This window comes from Ambystoma mexicanum, chromosome 1q (genome assembly GCF_040938575.1).
Source record: "Ambystoma mexicanum isolate Mex_15411 chromosome 1q, UKY_AmexF1_1, whole genome shotgun sequence".
NCBI classification, from domain to species: domain Eukaryota; kingdom Metazoa; phylum Chordata; class Amphibia; order Caudata; family Ambystomatidae; genus Ambystoma; species Ambystoma mexicanum.
This window is the reverse complement of record NC_090922.1, coordinates 1,290,256,965-1,290,280,516: the sequence shown is the minus strand read 5'-3', so window position 1 is coordinate 1,290,280,516 and position 23,552 is coordinate 1,290,256,965. Positions and strand designations below refer to the sequence as shown.

Here is a 23,552-nt window from a genome sequence, read left to right as displayed (position 1 = left end):
AGTGAGCCAGCTTTCAGGGCGAACACCTCAGTATAAAAGGTAGCAAACGCTACGGACAGCTGGGTTAGGGAGGAGGTTTGCGAGACGCCATAAACCCCACAATGACAATTAAAAAAAATAATGTTTTAAAAAGGGCAACAGCCTACTGTGAAACATTTTTGCAGGGCGATATAAAAACACTTGGGCCAAAAACAACCGATGAGCCTTATGGGCTACCATAGGAGCACATAAAAAAAAGAAAGATTTGCAGTTAATGTGGGTGGGGGGGACTTCAGTCAAAGCCCCTCTGACCACAGAAAAAGTCACATCCAAGAACAGCAAAAACAGAAAAGAATTTGCCACGTATGTGGCAAGTACATGGAACAATATTGTGCTCTACTTCAGGCCGCCCAACCCTTGTAATTTCAGAAATGGGCTGACTACTACATTTTTTCAGAGAAAATCTCCTGGTCCTACAATCTGTGAGAGCCACTGCCACAGTCCTGTCCCCGACTTGATCTGACTTTTACTCTTCAACCTTTATCCCCTATATACAACCCTATGTATCCACTTGCTCAACAGTCTTCTAAAGGGACAACATAATACGGATAGGTTATTTTTGGTACAATTAGTGTATCCTCTCAAGCAATGCTCTGTTGCCTCTCAGCCAGGTTTGCACATTAGAAATACCAAAAAATGAATAAATGCATGTGTCCCATTTTATTCATAGAACATGTGTGGAATTGACAGATGCAACTCCATAGCCCACCAAACGCACAACCATACTTTCAGGGTTGTCCTGGAACAGCACAAGTGCAAAAATCTAAGTGTTTTTTGTTTAAGTTGGTGCTTATGAGGAAAATAGAAACTTAACCAAACATGGATTCTCCACAGATCACTAAACCACTCTAAATGCCTTGCATCATCTACAAATGTATTAGTACACTTTTCACACACGCCTTTGACAACACAATCTGAAGCTCCCCAAATTAATGGTTCACACTCATCTTTACAACATTAAAACGAAAAGTACAGGATGCAAAATACTTTAGCAAAGACAAGATAATCTAAAACATTTCAGACATTAAAAGAGTGCAGTGCTCTTCACAAGAAGGCACATTATTACAACAGAATAAAATCCACTGAACAGCCTGAAAAAGCAATTCAAAATGAGCAATCCTAGCAAGTATAATGCTTCATACCACAACACAAATTTTACTCAATCCTTCAGGCAGCCAACCATTTGACCCCTAAAATGAACTGGCATAGTAACCTCTCCTCCAAACGTGTTCCACCCCATTTCTCAAATAGAAACTCACTAACCTCCCACCCATGTAATAAAACACCACACATGAGGACCTTACAAAATTCACTGAATTGAAAATAACAGCACATCAAATTACCTGAACTAGCTAAAGCATGCCATTTGGCCGTCAAGCAAGCTGACCCATGCAAACATCACAATGTTAGAAATATGTGCCCACTGCCTCAGTCCCTCCGTACCTCACCCTATTCAACTATTTTCAGCAGTATTGCAATGTTACAAGAAACCAAAAACAGGATAAGCTACTCAAGAAAACCCTCACTAACCCCAGAAATTCCAGAAAACTGCCATCGCACCTTGCCAACCCCTTCACGTCAAACCTCCTATAGCTCATTGTGCTGGCAGACTATTGCAGATACTTGCTGAGAATTTGCCAATCTATCACACATACATGCAAACGGGACAGTAATGCAACTTGTTACATTTTTTGGGCATACATTATTACCAAACTCTGCATTCTAAGATACCTTAATACAAACCATCACATACTCAATTCAAATAAAAATATGTGGCGAATTTAAAAAAAATGCAAACTTACTTCTTTTAGGGAGTTCATTTTTGCACTGAAGTGTGGAGATTTCAACATGCGCAGCAGAATATCCAATCTTAGATCATCTACCCTATTAACCAGGTCAGGCTGAAAGCGCATACACAGCAGTTTAATGGCAGACAGTAGTTCTGGGATACTGACCAGCCTCTGCAAAAACAAATCAGTTTTTAGGACCGACATTACAAAAGGTCTTAAAACAAACGTATACAATTCATATTTGCAGCCTGAAAGAATGTTAACATAAAACATGTGTGTGCGTGCCGAAATCAAGAGAAGAGTGCATTAAACTAGAAGCTTGCAGCCAGAGGTCAACGGAAAGTGAATGGAGATATTCATAATACAACCACCGCAAGTGGAGGGCTGGTGTGGGTAGGGAACAGTTGTTTCCCAGGGCTGGCAGAGCTGGTCTAATAGGCATAGCCCTCGGCTGACCATGGCAGCAAGAAGCAATACAAAGTGCAACTCAAGCTCCATTATTAAACTAAGCCAGGGCTGGTAAAATGATCAGGGGCTAAGCAGGAAAGGTCCTTGTCTCAGGGTGGCTGCTAATATTGTGGCAACTGTGCCTGGCCTGGATCCTGCTGCCTTCAGGTGCTTCCGCATTCACAAATGCATGGCAGAGTGAAAGGAGGAGCGAATACAAGCTGTAAAGACAAGTGATGCATTGCCAGGTGAGAATTTGAAAGTGAACGTGGAGAGTTTTCACCTTGGACTGTTGCATGGTTAAGAACTCCAGGAAAGCCAGATAATGTACTAAAATGTTTGAGTCTGACAATGCACAAGCACTGCAGCTGATGCCTCCACCCCCCCTTGCTGAGCTCTGAGTCGCACAAAAACGGTTTTAATTAGTGCACTACAAGGGATTGGTGTGCCTCGGTTCACGGCTAGCACAGCACAAAGCAACTTGACAAGCAGAGGACCCGGAACTGAGTCTGCACAAGGACATTACTCTCCTACGCCCACACCAACGGGGATGTTGTGGAGCTGATCTGTCACACTTCACCCCGGAAAGAGTCTGGCCGCTGGAACGTGGCCTACCAGCACAATAAAAGAAAACCAGCAAATCAGAACATTATTTGAGAGTGTGCACAAAGGGGAAACTATGAAAAACACAGGACTCAATCGGACACTGCCAAACAGTAACCAGAGTTCTGGAAAATAGCTACCTGGCAGGAGATTAAATCCATGACTACAGGCGCTAATCTGGGTAACTGACCTCTGAAGGTGAACCAAGGCCCCCCCGGAGTGAAGAAAACAGCCATATACCAGGCAAGATGTCCAAAGCAAGCAAAGGGGGAAAACAGCAATCCAAACTCCAATTCAACACCCCCTCTCAGGCCAAAAGTGACAAAACCATGGAGGATTTACAGGATGGGGGGGCTCAGCCTATGACCGAGGATACTTCAATTGCATTCCGCGACATCAAGGAGATGTTTAACCAACTACAAAGTTGTATACAGTCTCTCGATGGGAAGATGGACACCCTAACGTGCAAGGTGGACAATATGCAGGTCCGCCTCAACAAACACAGGGAGAGACTAGACAAAGCAGAAGGAAGAATACCGACCGTCGAGGATGTGTCTGCATCGACATCACCGTACATGACGGGTGAAACAGGCAATAAAAGATGAGACTGAAAAACAGAGTACCTCGAATCTGGATCCAGGAGGAATAACCTGCGCATAATTGGTGTGCCTGAAGCGGTGGTGCAAAGAAACGTGGAACCCTTAGTCAAAGAGATCCTGAGAGAAGCATTGGGTGCAGAAGATTTCTCGGCAGTATTTATTGTAGAGAGCACACTGGATACCAAGTGGGAAGAGGCTGATACCCGGGACCTCCTAAAGCCTGATCATAGCAAGAATGCTGAACTACCGGGATAGAGATCTAGCTCCTCGTAAGGCAAAGGAAAAAGGAACCCCGACATATAAAGGAGACACCATAAAACTTTTCCCAGATTTCTCCAACAAGGTGCAAGCACCTCAAAGGACATATACAGATGTGAAGAAAAGGCTGCGAGAGAGAGAGGCATACGTTATTCTATGATGTTCCCCGACAAACTGAGAATAGAACACAGGGAATGCACGCTATTCTTCCACACTCCAGATGAAGCTTACGCTTTCCTTGAACAGTTACCACAAAATTCCAGACATGGGGGGAAAACAATGAGTGACGCTGCAAAAGACATTCCGTTTCACTATCCGTGGCAACTTGACAACACGAGTGATGGGAAAGCACCGGCAATGACCGGGGAATGGCAGTTCATATACCCAAGGTGTTGGAGATGTCTGGGCATCTAGCTGCTCCCTCAAGCGGAAGCTCCAGCTTGTCAAAGGGAAGTAAGGGGAATGCTGACCTTTTAGGGTGGTCAACTTGGAGTGGGGGGAGGAGATCATATTACTGACAGGTTGGGTTGTCGGTGGGGGTGTAACGGGGTGAGGGGAAGCAAGTAGGTAGGGAGGATTGCTGGGAACCAGAAATGGCTACAGACACAACTGGGGTGCACAAAAATGATTTCCATGGGGCATATTTTGAGACACAGGAAAGGATTGCCACTGCATGTACATAATGGCAGGATCACTTAGAAGTATTAAGTGGAATGCAAAGGGGCTACATTGTCCATCTAAATGCTGCATGGTCTTACTATATATGCAATGACACAAGGTGGGGGTGGCGTTCCTGCAGGAGACGCACTTAACACCAGAGGTACTGTCGAAATTCAGGAAGTCCCTGCTATTTCTCATCCTACTCCTCGTATGCAAGAGGGGTATGCATTCTTATTCACAGCTTCATAGGGTTCTGCATGATTGCCACAATCAAAGACCTGGAGGGGAAGGGCGTAATAGTACGAGGACTATACAGGGTCGACTCTACACCTTTATTAACTATGGCCCGAATCAGGACACTAACATCGCTGAGAGGATAGATCTCCACCTTGGGGGATCCCAATCAGGGAAGATCATCTGGGCTGGGAATTTTAATGCCATCCTAAACCCAAGCCTGGATTGCACAGGGGGCCCATACCGCCTGGTCACTAAGGCAACCGGCAAGTTGCGGGTCATGTGTCAAACGTGGGAGGCTGAAGATGCCTGGCAATTAAGAAATCGGGAGACAATGCAGTACACCTGCTACTCATCTATCCACAACTCAGCATCCCGTCAAGACTACTTCTTGGTTTCTCAAACAATACTGGGGGCAATTACAGAGGTGGTCATCCTGGGACGCACACTATCGGACCATGCCCCGGCTTTAATGAACATGGAGCTGGTGGGGCGGTAGAGGGTAAGGCGACCCTGGAGTTTTAAGAGTGAAGGATTGACAGCCACCCTGTTGCAAGAGGGTCTAGCAGTAGCGATTGATTCTTTTTTCGAGATTAATGATGGGTCAGTCAATTCGGCCAGAATCCTCTCGGAGATCTTTAAATGTGTGATAAGAGTGGATTGTATATCGAGAAAAGTTGGGTTACTGAAACAGATTAGGAGAGAACTAGCTGACAGAGGTTCAGATAAGCGCGCTGCAAGCAGCGACAGCCACACCGAACCCCTCAGAATAAGCAGAAATCATGCAGCATCTGCAACAGTTTAAGGAACTAGCACATAGAGAGGCTAAACTAGTTGGGCGGAAAACAGCGGTGCAGCAATATGGGGGGATGGACAAAAACCAGGCAGACATCTGGCGAGAGCCACAAGGATGGATAAACAGTGAGCGGGTGCTGTCAGTAACGGAAAGCCAAGGGGTGGCGAGATTTGCAGATCTAGAAATTACACAAGAGTTCGGGCAGGTCTATGGCAAGCTATACTCCTGCCAGACGCAAACCTCCCAGGAAGAGGTGGATAAATACCTGGACCAGGTAGCCCTACAATGGTGCACAGACTAGGAAAGGGAGAGGTTAGGCTGCCCGGTGTCTTTAGACAAGGTGTTGAGTGCCATTCTAACCCTACCTTTCTGGAAGTCGACTGGGCCAGACGGGCTCACAGTGGGATTCTACAAACACTATGCTGTGAAGCTTGCGCCTTATTTACTACAAATGTACCATCAGGGTCTGCAGGAAGGCACTCTACCGGAATCCCTATGGGAGGCATTGGCCGTGGTGCTACTTAAACCGGACAAACCGTCCAATGACTGCTCATCATACAGACCAATTTCTCTCATAAATTTAAATAAAATCTTGGCCAAAATACTAGCCTATCGACTGGCACCCCTGATGAGTACAATAAGGGCGGATCAGTCGGGATTCATTCCTGGACGTTCCACCTATAAGATACAGAGAATGTTTGATCTGATTTCAGCACCAAGACAGGAAGATCCAATAGTGACCGCCTTACTAGATGCTATTAAGGTGTTTGACTCTGGAATGGCCTTTCCTATTCACAGGATGGGGATGGGCGAGCATTTTATAGCTATGGTGTCACTGCTCTACATGCAGCCTGTCGCCAGAATACGGGTGAACGGGCAGCTCACACCAAAAATACAACTGGGGAGGGTCACCCGTCTGGGATGCCTTCTATCACGCTCATTATTTCCACTGGCAATAGTTCCACCCGATCAGGGAAGCTCATCTGCACAGAGGGATCCAGCTTTACAAACATAGGGTGGTAATTTGCCTCTATGCGGACAACATGGTCCTCTTCATTAACGACCCTAGAAACAACTTAGATCCCATTAGGAGAGATGTTCAGCAGTTCGGGGTCTTCTCTGGGCTCACGATTAAAATAGCAAAATCAGTCTTGTTCACATTTACGGACGGAGTGGTACAGTATCTAGATGGGTGGGGGTTTCAGTGGCACACTGCACAAATTCGATATTTAGGGGTCAACATCGCCCGGGACGTGTCCGTCACATGTAAGAAGAATTATCAAAAAGTGCTTCAACAAGCCAGAGATGCCATGACCAGATGGAAGAATCTACCTTGTAAGATCTATGGCAGAATCTCCTTTATCAAAATGGTGTTACATCCCCTGTTTCTATACATAGTTACGAATGTCCCGATTGCAATACTGGCAGAGTACTTTCAAGACCAGAGATCCAGGATAACGCAGTTTATTTGGACAGGGGAAAAAACCCAGAATATTATGGGACAAATTGGTAGATCCGATACATGCGGGAGGCCTAGCTTTACCCGACTTTGAAACTACAAAGGAGCCCAAGCAGGATTCATCCTTTATTGGTTTGGGGGTCATGGAGACAGGAGGCATGTAGAGGTAGAGCATGCGATAGCGGCACCATACCTACTGCAATCGGTCATCCTCACGGCAACCAACAGGGCGTCTAAAACTAACAACCTGGTAGACTTGACATGCAGGGCATGAACCCGTACAGAACACAAAGCAAAGGGAGAGATCCTCTACGCCCCAATACTACCAGTTACATGTACACCAGGGATCGCCTTTACTAGCGAAAGAGGCTTTATTAACCTCATTAAACTAATGAAGGTGTGCTGTTACCACAATCTATTCCCTGACAGGCGGTTCGTAACACTTGCAGAGTTGAAAGACAGGGGGGAATTGTCAGCTCTGATGTGTTTTTATATTACAGGGATTCTGTGTTGGGCACTAGGTTTGGAACCTTCCTTGCTGAGCTCTGTTTGTTATGGTGTCCTTTCCATGAGTGCAAGGTCACATGATTTGGTTGTTGAGGTGAAGCCAACACCTCCTTTGTGGTATGATCTGGGAATATCCTGGATACCTCGCTATTGGTTTATTTTACACAATGAATTTTCAACGTTTTTTGTTTTGTGACAAATGTGATTGATTTTATTCATCTATTTGTTGCGTGGGCTCTTGGTCCCAGTGGTGGTCAGCCAAAATTGTTTCCATGTGATTACATATAATGTGTCCAGGCAATACGTTGGTAGAGTGAGGTGGAAGGAAGAGGGAGAGAACGGAGAAAATTAGAATGAATAGAGCTCAGAGGTGGAACAATGCTGATTGTATTGGGGTCTCCTTATTGTCCCTCCTTAACACAGGGTGGCACTAAATGCTAGATTCAAACTAATTCACTGGAAGTACCTACACCAGTTCTACTATACGTCTGTTCAACTGCACAGCTACTTCCCAGGGACCTCCAGCGGCTGCGGCAGATGGGGCAACGAGACAGCCAACTTCATACATGTTGCCTGGAAGTGCCCCTCGGTTCTCTCATTCTGGGAATCAGTGTTTGAGACTATAGGAGAAATAACTGGGGAAAGAATAGACCCAAACCTTATGATGGCACTGCTGGGTTACACCAGACCTATCCCAAGGGTATGAGAAAGCTGATGTGTCTGCTCTTGCTCCTAGCTAAGAGACGTGTGGCGATGGTGTGAGGAGGAACAAAACTCCCAAAAATCTAGACTTGGCAGGCCGATATACTGTATTGTAATGCTATGTAGATTGGCAACAACGGGTTGTCAGCTAACCAAACTGATAAGAGATATGGGGGATCCATAAGTCCACTATCTGATAGCCCAGTCGTGAGATACATATGGCAACCCCTCAAAAACCCCCGAGGACTGAAAGAGGAGACGTAATGTAGCGCGGAATGTATGGGACAATGGGAGGGGATTGATCCTAAGCTTAAACACAAAACAGGTGGAAAGTGACAGTAAGTGACCCTAAATTGGAATGATACAAACTCCTGATATGCGCTGCCTCCAAGAAACAAACAAACATGATACTGTAATTGAAATGAGTAGCCCTGCTTGACGTATTGGTATTGACGGGAGCTGGAATGCTGGGGGAAGGTGTGGGGGGAATTTAATGTCGGCATGTTGATGCTGGTTATGTTTGAAAATGTCAATAAAAGGAATAAAAATAAAACTCTAATGGTCTAGATTACTCCCATTTTAAAGAAATAACAAATACGTCCAAGTCAGCTTGGTCAAAATGAAAAGCCCTATACAAAGAAAACCTACCCTTGCCCTAGTTCCGGGCCCTTCTTTACTTCGTGGGGGTTCCCTTCTCCATGTTTTTATTTAAAGTATCTTTTCACTGTCGAAGACTTTCAAAACTGCAAGGAATTCACAAAGACCTCTTTCAACAATCCTTTAATTCACAATCGACGTTCATCTTGTGGCACCAATGCTTCTTGGTACCTGTACTTCTCACTCTTAGTCTGCCCTTTTTGCCTTTTAAACGGTTCATATGTAACACTGATATTTCTTAGTAGTAGTTCTTATTCTCTTTAGTTTGCCCCCTTAGCATTTTCCAAAGTTCTTATAATGTTGCCCTATTGGCATATTCAAAGTTCATATATTTCATTTTCCTCTTATTCACCATTTTCTTTATTGCGGTTATGTTGTGTTATTGATACTTATTAAGCACATGTTCGCCCAAAGGCATCATGGCGCTGGGAGCAATTTTACAGGGAAAGCTTACTCTTTCCTTTGATCTCCGCTGCAATATCTTCAAACATTCATAACATTTCACACAGACTTTTTAATGTGCAACTTCATCTCATAGGACCACTCTGTTACTTTGTATCTTTTCCTTCAACAATTGTTCTCTACATTTGCGTTTTATCTGCATGCGCGCAACTTTCAAATTACAGTCACTTTGCCTTTAACATCAACCAGACTTGGTGCCTTCGATAACTCACTGGCCGGGTTAATTGGATTTCTTTAATCTTTTTCCTGAAGCTCAAGGCCGTTATCACCGCCTCCTCTGCCATTCACCCGGGGAGGACGGGGGGAAGGAGGCGTCACAAGACGTTCTCCGGCACCTTGACGGTTTCTGCTCACTCGGCTTTGCTCTTCGAATGCTCACGGCTTCCCGAAAGACTGGAAATCTTGAATGGCTTACTCTTGGTCCTTTCAACTGTCGATCAGCCCGTTGGCCTTCCAACTTCGACAGCCTGGTGGGCATTAACCTAGGAAGAGCGGTTCCTTCTTGTACCCTGCCTCGCTTCAAGCGTGCTTGTGTGCACTACCTTTTATGTTCATAGGGAGTGTTAATAAGTGGCAGGTGTACATTGTTGAAGCTACGTGGCCTCCTCTGCCTGGCCTCATTACAGGGACAATGCAAGTCAGGTGAGGTAATCTTTCTGACCTCATTCCTCATCTTCCTCTGGGCAGTACTGTTAAGATGAAGTGCAGAGGAATTATGGAAGTTGTAGTTTCACATGAAATAAGTAGGGCTAGGGGTTGGATTGGTTGTGGAAAAAGGGGATACCATGTCTCACGATTGGGTGCTTTCCCCCCCACCCCGTGACGACCCTCTACCCAGGTGATCCTCCCTCACTTGTCCACCCCCAGGGTCAGGATCCAAAAACGATGGCCTTCCCCTGGCCTCCCGAGTACGGGGTCTCTGGGGACTAGGTTATGCAACACCCTCTGGTTTTTCACAGTGGCCAAGATGGAAAGATGGACGTCAGATTCGTCTTGAAACCAATCAAGCTACCTAAGAGACAGACCAGGGCTGCAGAGTCAGGAGATGCTGGAAAACATCTCGGAGTGAGGAATAAAGAGGAATCTATTGGCCTGGTATCACTGATGCCACATCAACGAATAATTGCAAGGCATAAAGGGAGTCAAGAGGATAGGTCATGTACGCAATACATATTTCTCTTAGATTAAGCAAAGAAGAAATCATCTGCAAAAGCCAAGTATTGAACCATCAAAGATGCAAAAAGCCTGTGCAAGGTGGAGTGAGCAAGTCTCCAAAAGCCAAGAGGAGTAATGACACCCAGCTTAATTAAATCAAATACCAGTAAATTAAAGGACGAAATAAACAAAATCGTGGTCTCCTCCTGTGACTCAGAAGTAAAAAACAAGGGCTATTCATTAAGCTCTAGACGAAGACAATGTTGTACCTACACTCCCATGAAAATCCCATAACAGAACAGGCTGCACGGTCAACTATAAACAAGAAGCCTTGGCTTGGGGTCTGACTGATGAGATGGTCTAATTGGGCAAGCAGGTATTAGTCCAACGTTGCTCTCTGCACCAGAGTTTTGTTTTGCTTACATGCTGCCAAGAAGCCAAAAATCCAAGGTTGAGAGAGAATGCCAACCAATCAGAGGGTCTATGTAGTAACATGCTATACAAGGTTGCAAAGACCAATCTGCTGCGGTTATTCTGCTATAATCTGTATTATACTTATTTAGAGATGGTTCAAGGCATGCCTACCAGATAAGGGACATCCAGTAATATTCCTTATATGATATATAGGTACACATGTTCCCTTAACCAATCCCTCCCTTCAATAGGGTTCACAGTTTGCCACGTAGGATGACGTCATAGCGGACGTACATTGAGGTATAAAACCGTTGTATAAATCGAAACCAAAGTTTGAGTGCGTGGACTACAGTTCGTCGTTCTCCAGATTGCCCTACTTTATTTCATGCTGATAATAAAGTAGTAATTTGCCATATTCTTTGAGTCTGTCCGGTTATTTGGGCCTGAGATTATTATTGGTAATTCCATTTAGCACATGAGGTGCTTCAAGGTGCTAAAGCAAGCGAGCGAGCGTCTAAGAGTGTATGACTGTAAGAGCAAAACGAGGTAACCTGCTGTCAAATCGGGAAAAAACACTGAATTAAAGAAGGGGTGCATTTTGAAACGAGCAGACAGTCTAATTATGATCACAATGGGACAATAATGACCAGGAGTAATGAAATACCACAGGTACATTCAACTGGGCAATAACTTTAGTGTTGAAGTAATTTCTGATCACCAACAGGGTTTACAATATTGCATATTGCCAGTACAACACAAGTACCTATACTATAACACATCCTTTCTGTTAAGTGGATGCAAGCGGTAACGCAAATAACACAGCTTCAGCAGAGACTAACTAAGATGGGACTTTTCATTTCTCCACAATTTGCACACATTTAGGATTCACTCGCAGGCCACAAAAAACAGGGTCTCATTTAGATTTATTCTTTCCTTTGTTCCTCAAATCATTAAATTTAATTGTGCAGAGATATTGGATACATTACTCACCGTAATCGTATTTCTGATGCTTGTATCTGCTTAGATTCACATGCTGTGCATAGGCCTACATCTAGTGGAAGCTGCAGAGTATTACAGTTTGTTTTTCGAAACTCGACAATGGGCGTCGACACAGGGCGTGCCAGTTATACTATCCCTAGTGTGACGTCCACTGTACCCAAGATCCCTCACGCGTCTAGGATCCTCAGATTGTATTTTTTCTGACATGAGGTAGCATAAGGAGTAGCGCGAGTACAGATAATCCAAGCAGATAGATAGAAAGGTAAGACTTCAAGCAACCATGCGCCTTCTCTCAGAGGGGAGTAAAGGTGGGTCGCATGTGAATCTAAGCAGATACAAGCATCAGAAATACGATTACGGTGAGTAATGTATCCCTTCTGAAGCTTGTGGAATCTGCTTAGATCACATGCTGTGCATAGATTAGCGAGCAGTACCTGAAGGAGGTGGGATGTGAGAAGGGTCATGAGCAAATAAGTGTCTTAGAACCGCTTGTCCCACTTGTGTATCTGCCTTGGAATGGGTGTCAATGCAGTAATGCTGAGTAAAAGTGTGAATAGAGCTCCAAGTAGCTGCTTTGCAAATGGTGTCAAGGGGTACATTTGCAATGAAAGCCAAAGTGGCCCCAATGCCTCTAGTAGAGTGGGCTCTTGGCGTGAAAGGCAGAGTTCTTTCAGAGAGTGAGTAACACAGCTGGATACAGTTAATAATCCACTTCGGGATGGCACCTTTAGAGACGCGATCCCCCCTCTCTGCCTGTAGCTACGGAGACAAACAGTTGGTCCTTTTTTTTTTCTTAGCGGTCTGGTCTTATTTACATAGTAGAGGACCGCCCAACGCACATCTAGGGTGTGTAGTTTCACCTCAGCCGAGCTTTGAGGATCCTGGAAGAAAGCCGGAAACTCGATGGACTGGTTTACATGGAATTTAGGTATAAACTTAAGTGAGAACCTAGGGTGTGTGCGTACAACCAGTTTGTCTTTATGGACAGTAAAGAAGGGATCCTGCACTGACAGAGCCTGAATTTCACTGACCCTTCTTATAGAAGTAATAGCTACTAAGAACGCCGTTTTATAAGTCAGGTGTTTGAGACTGCTTTTATGCATGGGCTCGAAAGGGGGTCCCATGAGCTTAGATAGCACCACATTAAGGTCCCACCCTGGTGGTGGGTTTGAAATAGGAGGGTGAAGTCTCTTTACTCCTTCCATGAAGGCTTTAACTACTGGTACTTTCCACCACGAGACCTTGTTATGGGAAGTGGTGTATACCGACAGGGCTGCCAGGTGTACTTTCAGTGAGTTAAAAACCAATCCTGCGTCTAGCAGGTGGAGCATGTATGTAACAATAGTGGAAGGAGTGCAATCAACTGGGTTGATTTGTCTACTCTGGCACCAGATAACGAACCTCTTCCACTTGTCAAAGTAACAGTGCCTTGTGTTTGGTTTCCTAGATTCCTTTAGGATGTCCATACACCGCTGTGGTAAATTGAGATGTCCAAACTCTATGACCTCAGGAGCCATGCTGCCAGGTTCATTGAGTTGGGTTTCTGATGCACTGTTTGACCTTGGTGCTGGGACAGTAGGTTGTACCAGGCTGGAAGTTTGATGGGCTCGCACACCGCCATCCTGCGTAGGTGTGGGAACCACGGTTGTCTTGCCCACATGGGAGCAACTAGGACGAGCGTCATCGTCTCTCTGTTCATCTTGTTCACCACCTTCCTGATGAGGAGTTGGTGGAAAAGCGTACGCAAACATCCCTGACCAGTTCATCCACAGGGCGTTCCCTTGGTAGTCTGGTTGGGGGAACCTGGATGCAAATCCTGGGCATTGTTTGTTTTCGCTTGTGGCGAATAAGTCTATAGTGGGGAAACCCCACTGAGGGAAGATATTTTCTACGACCTCTCTGCGTAGAACCCATTCGTGTTCCTCTGGGAGGGAGTCTCTGCTCAGAGCATCCGCTAGGGAATTGAGCTCCCCTGGAACATGTTGTGATGACAGGAAGATGTTCCGTCTGAGTGCCCATATCCAGATTTTCTGGGCAAGCTTGGACAGATTTGGCGAACAAGTCCCTCCTTGCTTGTTCAGGTAGAACATGGCTGTTGTGCTGTCCGTCCGGATCTGCACTGACAGGTTTAGTAGGTGGGGCTCGAACGCTTGAAGAGCTCTGAATACTGCCAGAAGCTCCAGCAGGTTGATGTGGTTCTTGGCCACTGAGGGAGACCAGAGACCCTGAGCTGTGTGGTGGAGATGGTGAGCTCCTCACCCCGTCAGACATGCATCGGTAGCGACTACTGCCTGTACTTCGGGATCGTAAAAGGGTTTTCCCTGTGCAAGATTCTCTCTTGTCCACCAGTGAAGGCTTTGTACTAGTGTTGGCGAAACGACCACTAGATCGTCCCACTGACCACTTGCCTGAGACCACTGTTTCGCCAACCATTCCTGCATGGGACGCATGCGCAGGCACGCGTGGGGGACCAGGTAAATACATGACGCCATCATGCCCAGTAAACGCATCGCTTTGCGTACCGTTATTTCGTGACCGGACTGATATTGCGGAATTTGCAGTAGTATATTCCGAATTCTTTCCTCTGAAGGAAATGTGAACCCCTCTTAGTATCTAGGATTGCTCCTAGGAACTGTTTGGAGGTGCTTGGCACCAGGCATGACTTTTTTTCGTTGATTGAGAAGCCTAATTCGTGGAGGAGGTCGATAGTCCTTTGAATGTTTGTCCTGCAAATTACTGGGGTTTCCCCCGTTATGAGCCAGTCGTCCAGATAAGGGTACACCGGGATTGCCTCTGCGTAGGTGTGCAGCCGCCACCACCAGTACCTTGGTGAATACCCTTGGTGCCAAAGCTATCCCGAAGAGTAGTACCTTGAATTGGTAGTGCCGACTGTCCACCTTGAAGCGCAAGTATCTTCTGTGCACTGGGAACATGGAAATATGAAAATAGGCATCTTTCATATCCAAGGTTGCCATGTAATCCCCTTTTTTAGGAGGGGGATTACCTCTTGTAGCGCAGTCATATGAAACTTTTGGGGCTTGACATACTTGTTGGCAGGCCATAAATCCAATACTGGGCGCATTGTCAAATCTTTCTTTGGCACAAGGAAGTAAGCTGAATAAATACCCTTGTTTACCTGGTGTCCCGGGACGAGTTCTATCGCGTCCTTTTCTAGCAGAATGGCAATCTCCTCGAGGAGAATCTTCTGATTTTCTAAAGAGTGTACTCTGTCGTGGAGGATGGTTCCGGGGATGCTGCAGTAGTTCTATACAGTACCCTGTGGATACTGTTGACAGCACCCATCTGTCTGATGTGATCCCTTCCCAAGCCTGGGTGAAGTTGGAAATGCGTCCCCCTACTGGGGTAGCGTGAGAAGGGACCCTGAACTGAGCATCACTGCTTTGGTGGAGGCGTGCCGCCTCCTTTGCTGGGACTGCCTCTGCCTTTACCACGACCTCTCCTATTACCCCTGCCGTAACCCTGGGTAGACTGTTGGCTGTTGTTCCACTGTGTACCCAGCCCCTGGGAATAGTTAGATCCTCTCTGGGAATTTTGGCCGTGTGGGCGACGAAAATTACTATTCCCTCTCTGGTTAGGGGGTTTATTGGTTAACTGGCCAAGGGACTTGAGTGTCTCGTATTTGTCCTTGGCATTCTTCAGTGCGTCCTCAACCGCCTTACCAAACAACAGATCGGCTTCCACCGGTTTGTCCAACAATGATGCCTGGGTTTCTGCCTTAAAACCAGACTGCCGTAACCACGCATGTCTCTTGATAACAGTGCCTTCTGCTATCAATCTGCCTGTGTTTTCCGCGGCGTCAAAGGTTGTTTTCAAAATGCAACCAGACACGGCTCTACCCTCAGCGGAGATCCGAGCTAACTGGCCCTTTAAAGGTTCCGGAGCAGAGGTTATGAGTGCCGCGACTTCTTCCCACTGATGGCAGTTGTAACTGGCCAACAGGGTGGTGGAGTTTGCAATCCTTGCCTGATAGGCAGACGTTGAGGCTACTTTCCTGCCGAAACCATATAGTCCTTGTCTGGAGGAGCTTCGGACGATGACAAGGGTGTTCCAGCCCTCTTACGAGTGTTAGTGACAACTAGGGAGTCTGGCCTCAGATGTCCTCTTATATAGAGAGGGTCAGACTGAGCTGCCCTGAAAAGTTTTTCAACCCTGGGATTGACTGCTCTGGTGAGGTTTGGGTTCACCAGGGACGGGTCTATTCTTCGCTGAATGGACTTAAGGATAGGGATGGTCTGGGCAACCGGCCTCCTTTCTCCCAATAACTCCTCGGCGAAGTCCCTCTCCTCCTGGACACCGTGGGTGTCAATATGGAAATTTTCTGCTGCACGTGCGAGAACCTCGTTTAGGAGGGGTTGGTTATCGACAGGGGAGTCGGTAACCGGGGCTTCGTTCTCTACCGGGGAATCTACCCTGTAGGTTTCAGGGTCTTCCTCTTCCTGTTCCTCACCATCCCCATGGTAGCCCGTCCCGGTTTGCTCTTCTACCATGCCAAATTCTTGGTCATCACCAAAGGAAGCCTCTCCTTGATACAGTGAGTATGGTCTTGAGTATGGTTGTACCTCGAAGGGGTCTGTAGACCTCATCCGTGTCTCAAACCGGGGCTTCTTACTCGGGGGGATAGGATCGTTAGAGCCTGAGGGTGTCGCCCCTTGTGGATCATACGAAAGGAAATGGTCTGGATTTTTATCGTAAAAGTCAGCCAAAGAAAACATCCTTGACATGACCCTATCTATGTCTTCACTCGACCACTTTTTGGAACTGGGAATGACTCTCTCAGCAAGTCTCGGAGATTTATCTTGAGTAGATTTGCTGGTTTTAGACATATCAGCAGATCTGGTCTTGTCGGTCTGTTTAGGGGGAGTGGCGTGTTTTACAGGTATGGTAGAGTGCAAAGGCTGCTTCTTCTGCTGTTTTCCCCCCTCACCTTGAGTGGAAAAGTGTTTTCCCTGTCCTTTTGTGGCTCCGGAGGTTTTCGACGAGGATCGGGGGTAGAGTCCCTGTCCTTCGAGCGTGGGGCCGCGCTGATCTTGTCTGCGGGCTCCGACTCCTGGAGCGCGGCCTGGGGGTGGAAGTCGTCTTCGTCCTCCGACGATCGAACTTCTGTTAGCCTAGGGTGCGAGGCACTCTTGGCAAGCATGGATGATTGCCTGGAGTCATGCGGCGATCTCGATCGAGAACGCCCAGAGGACACCGAATTGGACCGTTCTGTTTGTGCCTCTTTCCAAGAACTCTACGTTGTCGAGTCTCGGTTGGACTTCGTGTGTTTAGTGTGTGTGTGAAGCGCTTGTGTCGCCGGGGGTCTTCCCCATAGCCGCCCTGCCGGACGACCTTCCGAGGTTGGGGACCTGCGCTCGGCTGTCTTTCGACGCTGTAATGCCCTCGTCGTCCGAAAGTACAGCGTCGCTGAAGGCGCCCTCCGCTGCCATGGCTGCCTGCCTGGCGTGGTGGGCCCAACACTTCGTCGAACGGTCCTTAAGTGTCTTAGGTTTAAACCTACTACACGCTCTGCAGTTCGCTTCGGGGTGGTCCCTCGGCAAGCAGAGATTGCACCTGGCGTGCCTGTCGACCCAAGGCTATTTGCGATTGCACTTGGGGCAGAATTGAAAAGGGGTACCTTCCATACGCACCTTGAGGCAGCGGGCTAAGTGTAGGAAATGTATAAGGTGTACCTATATACCAAGGGTGTAGAGTATGTCCAATCCCCCACTCTCCCTACTTGCAGGGCCAAGGCCAGAGGCCTTCCAAGGCCCAGGCAGAGGCCTTCCGAGGCCCAAATCCGTCGTGCAGCAGCCGACGGTCGATTTCTTCTCCAGCCGGCGTCGAGTGTCGAAGTTCGACGTTGGGATGGGGAAGGATGTAAATAATTTAATATTTTAGCAAAAGTATGCAAATTATGGCTAAGGCCAGGGGACTCCGCAAAATGCTTCCGACCAGTATGGCGGAAAAAAACAATCTGAGGATCCTAGACGCGTGAGGGATCTTGGGTACAGTGGATGTCACACTAGGGATAGTATTACTGGCAAGCCCTGTGTCGACGCCCATTTTCGAGTTTCGAAAAACAAACTGTAATACTCTGCAGCTTCCACTAGATGTCGGCCTATGCACAGCATGTGATCTAAGCAGATTCCACAAGCCTCAGATATATATATATATATATATATATATATATGAGATACATTACTCACCGTAATCGTATTTCTGATGCTTGTATCTGCTTAGATTCACATGCTGTGCATAGGCCGACATCTAGTGGAAGCTGCGGAGTATTACAGTTTGTTTTTCGAAAGTCGAAAATGGGCGTCGACACAGGGCGTGCCAGTAATACTATCCCTAGTGTGACGTCCAGTGTACCCATGATCCCTCACGCGTCTAGGATCCCCAGATTGTGTTTTTCCTGACATGAGGTAGTATGAGGAGTAGCGTGAGTACAGATAATCCAAGCAGATAGGTAGAAAGGTAAGACTACAAGCAACCATGCACCTTCTCTCAGAGGGGAGGAAGGGTGGGTCGCATGTGAATCTAAGCAGATACAAGCATCAGAAATACGATTACGGTGAGTAACGTATCTCTTCTGAGGCTTGAGGAATCTGCTTAGATCACATGCTGTGCATAGATTAGCGAGCAGTACCTGAAGAAGGAGGTGGGGTGTGAGAAGGGTCATGAGCAAATAAATGTCTTAGAACCGCTTGTGTCACTTGTGTATCTGTCTTGGAATGAGTGTCAATGCAGTAGTGCTGAGTAAAAGTGTGAATAGAGCTCCAAGTAGCTGCTTTGCAAATGGTGTCAAGGGGTACATTTGCAATGAAAGCCAGAGTGGCCCCAATACCTCTTGTAGAGTGGGCCCTAGGCGTGAAAGGCAGAGTTTTTTCAGCGAGTGAGTAACACAGCTGGATACAGTTAACAATCCACTTAGAGATGGCACCTTTAGAGACGCGATCCCCCTCTCTGCCTGTAGCTACGGAGACAAACAGCTGATCTGTTTTTCGTAACGGTCTGGTCTTGTTTACATAGTAGAGGACCGCCCTACGCACATCTAGTGTGTGTAGTTTCACCTCAGCTGAGCTTTGTGGGTTTTGGAAGAAAGCCGGAAGCTCGATGGACTGGTTTACGTGGAATTTAGAGATAAACTTAGGTGAGAACCTAGGGTGTGTGCGTGAAACCAGTTTGTCCTTGTGGACAGTAAAGAAGGGATCCTGCACTGACAGAGCTTGGATTTCACTGACCCTTCTTATAGAAGTAATGGCTACTAAGAAGGCAGTTTTATAAGTCAGATGTTTGAGACTACTTTTATGCATGGGCTCGAAGGGCGGGCCCATGAGTGTAGATAGCACCACGTTCAGGTCCCATCCTGGTGGTGGGTTGGAAATTGGAGGATGAAGTCTCTTTACTCCTTCCATGAAAGCTTTAACCACTGGTATTTTCCACCACGATACCTTGTTATGGGAGGTGGTGTAGGCTGATAGAGCTGCCAGGTGCACCTTTAGTGAGTTAAAAACTAGACCTGCATCTAGCAGGTGGAGCATGTATGTAACAATAGTGGAAGGAGTGCATTCAATTGGGTTGATTTGTTTATTCTGGCACCAAATAACAAATCTTCTCCATTTGTCAAAGTAGCAGTGCCTTGTGTTTGGTTTCCTAGCTTCTTTTAGGATGTCCATACATCTTTGTCGTAGATTGAGATGTCCAAACTCTATGACCTCAGGAGCCATGCTGCCAGGTTCATTGAGTTGGGTTGAGGATGCACTGTTTGACCCTGGTGCTGGGACAGAAGGTTGTACCAGGTTGGAAGTCTGATGGGTTCGCACACCGCCATCCTGCGTAAGTGTGGGAACCAAGGTTGTCTTGCCCACATGGGAGCAATTAGGACGAGCGTCATTGACTCACTGTTCATTTTGTTGACCACCTTCCTGATGAGAGGAGTTGGTGGAAAAGCGTACGCAAACATCCCTGACCAGTTCATCCACAGGGCGTTCCCCTGGGAGTCTGGTTGGGGGAACCTGGATGCAAATCCTGGGCATTGTCTGTTTTCGCTTGTGGCGAATAAGTCTATAGTGGGGCAACCCCACTGAGAGAAGATGTCTTCTACGACCTCTTTGTGTAGAACCCATTCGTGTTCCTCTGGGAGGGAGTCTCTGCTTAAAGCATCCGCTAGGGAATTGAGCTCCCCTGGAACATGTTGTGATGACAGGAAAATGTTCCGTCTGAGTGCCCATCTCCAGATTTTCTGGGCAAGCTTGGACAGATTTGGTGAACGAGTCCCTCCTTGCTTGTTCAGGTAGAACATGGCTGTTGTGCTGTCCGTCCGGATTTGGACTGACAGGTTGAGCAGGTAGGGCTCGAATGCTAGAAGTGCTTTGAATACTGCCAGAAGTTCTAGCAGGTTGATGTGGTTCCTGGCTACTGAGGGAGACCAGAGACCTTGGGCTGTGTGGTGGAGAAGGTGAGCTCCCCACCCAGTGAGGCATGCATCGGTAGTGACTATTGCCTGTACCTCGGGATCGTGAAAAGGTTTCCCCTGAGCAAGATTTACTCTTGTCCACCAGTGAAGGCTTTGTACCAATGTTGGCGAAACGACCACTAGATCGTCCCACTGACCGCTTGCCTGAGACCACTGTTTCGCCAACCATTCCTGCATGGGACGCATGCGCAGGCGCGTGTGGGGGACCAGGTAAATGCATGAAGCCAACATGCCCAGCAAACGCATTGCCTTGCGTACCGTTATTTGGCGACCGGCCTGATATTGCGGAATTTGCAGTAGTATATTCCGAATTCTTTCCTTTGAGGGAAACGTTAACCCTCTTTGAGTATCCAGGATAGCTCCTAGGAACTGTTTGGAGGTGCTTGGCACTAGGCTTGATTTCTTCTCGTTGATTGAGAAGCCTAATTCGTGAAGGAGGTCGATAGTCCTTTGAATGTTTGTCCTGCAAGTTACTGGGGTTTCCCCCGTTATGAGCCAGTCGTCCAGATAAGGGTATACTGGGATAGCTTTCCTGCGTAGGTGTGCAGCCGCCACCGCCAGTACCTTGGTGAATACCCTTGGTGCCGAAGCTATCCCGAAGGGCAGCACTTTGAACTGATAGTGTTGACTGTCCACCTTGAAGCGCAGGTACTTTCTGTGCGCTGGGAGCATGGAAATATGAAAATAGGCATCTTTCATATCCAAAGTTGCCATGTAATCCCCTTTTTTAGGAGGGGGATTACCTCTTGTAGTGTAGTCATACGAAACCTTTGGGGCTTGACATACTTGTTGGCAGGCCGCAAGTCCAATACTGGGCGCATTGTTAAATCTTTCTTTGGAACAAGGAAGTAAGTTGAATAAATACCCTTGTTTACCTGGTGTCTTGGGACGATTTCTATCGCGTCCTTTAGGAGCAGATTGTAGATCTCCTCGAGGAGGATCTTCTGATGTTCTAAGGAGTGGACTTTTTGTCGTGGAGGATGGTTTAGGGGACGTTGCAGTAGTTCTATACAGTACCCATTGGATACCATTGACAGCACCCATCTGTCGGATGTTATCCCTTCCCATGCCTGGGTGAAGCTGGATATTCGTCCCCCTACTGGGGTTGCATGGGAAGGGACCCTGAACTGAGCGTCACTGCTTTGGTGGAGGCGTGCCGCCTCCTCTACTGGGGCTGCCTCTGCCTCTACCACGTCCTCTTCTACCAGCCCTACCATACCCCTGGGTAGACTGTTGTGAGTTGGTGTTCCACTGGGTACCCTGGGTGTGGGAATAGCTATTTCCTCTATTGGAATTTTGGCCGCGGGGGCGACGAAAATTGCCGTTCCCTCTTTGGTTAGGTGGCTTGGTAGTTAACTGGCCAAGGGATTTGAGGGTGTCGAATTCTTCCTTAGCGTTTTTTAGAGCGTCCTCGACTGCCTTCCCAAACAGGAGATCACTTTCCACTGGTTTGTCTAAGAGTGCAGCTTGTGTTTCTACTTTGAATCCCGACTGCCTCAACCAAGCATGTCTTTTGATGACAGTCCCCTCTGCTATAAGTCTACCCGCATTGTCTGCGGCGTCCAGAGTTGCTTTTAAAATGCAGCCTGAGACGTTTCTTCCCTCTGCACCAATGCGAGCTAGATGGCTCTTAAGGGGTTCGGGAGCGGAATCTATTAGTGCTGCCACTTCTTCCCACTGATGGCAGTTGTAGCTAGCCAACAGTGTGGTGGAATTCGCGATTCTGGTTTGGTAGGCTGCCGTGGAAGCTACTTTTCTGCCAAAACCATAGAGTTTCTTACTTTCCTTGTCGGGGGGAGCCTCAGAGGAAGATAATGGGGTACCAGCTCTCTTGCGGGTGTTGGTTACGACTAGAGAGTCTGGCTTAAGTTGACCTCTAATATATAGAGGGTCCGACTGGGCTGCTTTAAACAGCTTCTCTACCCTCGGGTTTACAGGTCTTGTCAGGTTTGGGTTAAGGGATGGTGCTATTCTGCGTTGAATAGATTTCAGGATGGGAATGGTCTGGGCTACTGGCTTCCTTTCCCCTATTAGTTCCTCCGCAAAGTCCCTCTCTTCCTGGACACCTTGTGTGTCTATGTGGAAGTGGTTAGCTGCCCGAAAGAGCAGTTCATTCAGGAGGGGCTGATTATCTATTGGGGAATCAGACCCTGGGGCTTCCCTTTCGACTGGTGAGTCCATTCGGAAAATATCTGGGCTATTTTCTGGCTCATCCTCGTCTTCGTCCTCCCCGTAATAATCTGACCCTGCGAGATCTTCTGGCGTGTCAATTTCCTGACCCTCTATAAGGGAAGAGTTCCCTTGGTCTGTAGGGAAAAGGCAAGAATAAGGTTGGACCTCAAAGGGGTCTGAAGGCCTTAATGGCGTCTCGACCCAGGGCCTTTTATTTGAAGGGATAGGGTCCCTTGAACCTGAGGGAGAAGATTCCTGAGGGTTTAAAGCTAGGAGTTGGTCAGGGTGTCTTTCGAAGAAATTTGCTAAGGAAGACATCCTTGACATTACTCTGTCAATGGCCCTGAGAAGACTTGGAGGGGGAAGTCAGTTCTCTTGTTGTGGAGGATTGCAAGGGTTGTTTCCTTTGCTGCTTACCCCCTTCCCCGTGGGTGGAAGTGTGTTTACCATTTCCCTTATCTTTCGACGCCTGGCGTCGTGGATCGGAGGTGGAATCCCTGTCTTTCGAACTAGCCTTCGAAACTGGGCCCTCCTTACTCCCAAGTGATGTACCCTTTACCTGGGGTGCAGGCTGGTGACGGAAGTCGTGTTCGTCTCCGGACGATTGATCTTCCGTGATGTTAATGGTCGAGGCACTATGTGCAAGTGTGGAGGCTTGCCTGACGTCGTGCGGCGACCTCGACCGGGACCGCCCAGAGGACGTCCTTTCGGACTGCTCCTTCTGTGCCTCTTTCCGAGGTTTCGACGACGTCGAATCTCGGGTGGATTTTTTGTGTTTAGCGTGTGTATGTGTAACGCTTTTGTCGCCGGGGGACTTCCCCATAGTCGCCGGGACGGACGACCTTCCGAGGCCGGGGACGTGCGTTCGGCTGTCTTTCGACGCCTTTGTGCCCTCGCCGTCCGAAAGTCCGGCGTCGCTGAAGGTACCCTCCGCCTCCATAGCTGCTAGCTTGGCGTGGTGGGCCCAACGCTTGGTGGAGCGGTCCTTAAGAGTTTTGGGCTTAAACCTACTACAGGCCCTGCAACCCGCCTCGGGGTGGTCTCTGGGCAGGCAAAGGTTGCACGTAGCGTGCTTCTCTACCCAAGGGTATTTCTTATTACACTTGGGGCAAAACTGAAA

General features: G+C 47.5%; 1 protein-coding gene across 2 annotated transcripts in view; it reads right to left on the bottom strand.

The window, feature by feature from the left end:
- Nucleotides 1–23,552, bottom strand: part of USP24 (ubiquitin specific peptidase 24) — a 2,799,104-nt gene that overhangs the window by 2,658,688 nt on the left and 116,864 nt on the right. For both annotated transcript variants that reach the window (XM_069642114.1, XM_069642115.1), the window contains exon 10: nt 1,842–2,000. In XM_069642114.1, coding sequence (XP_069498215.1) covers nt 1,842–2,000 — 159 coding nt within the window. The remainder of the gene's footprint in view (nt 1–1,841; nt 2,001–23,552) is intronic.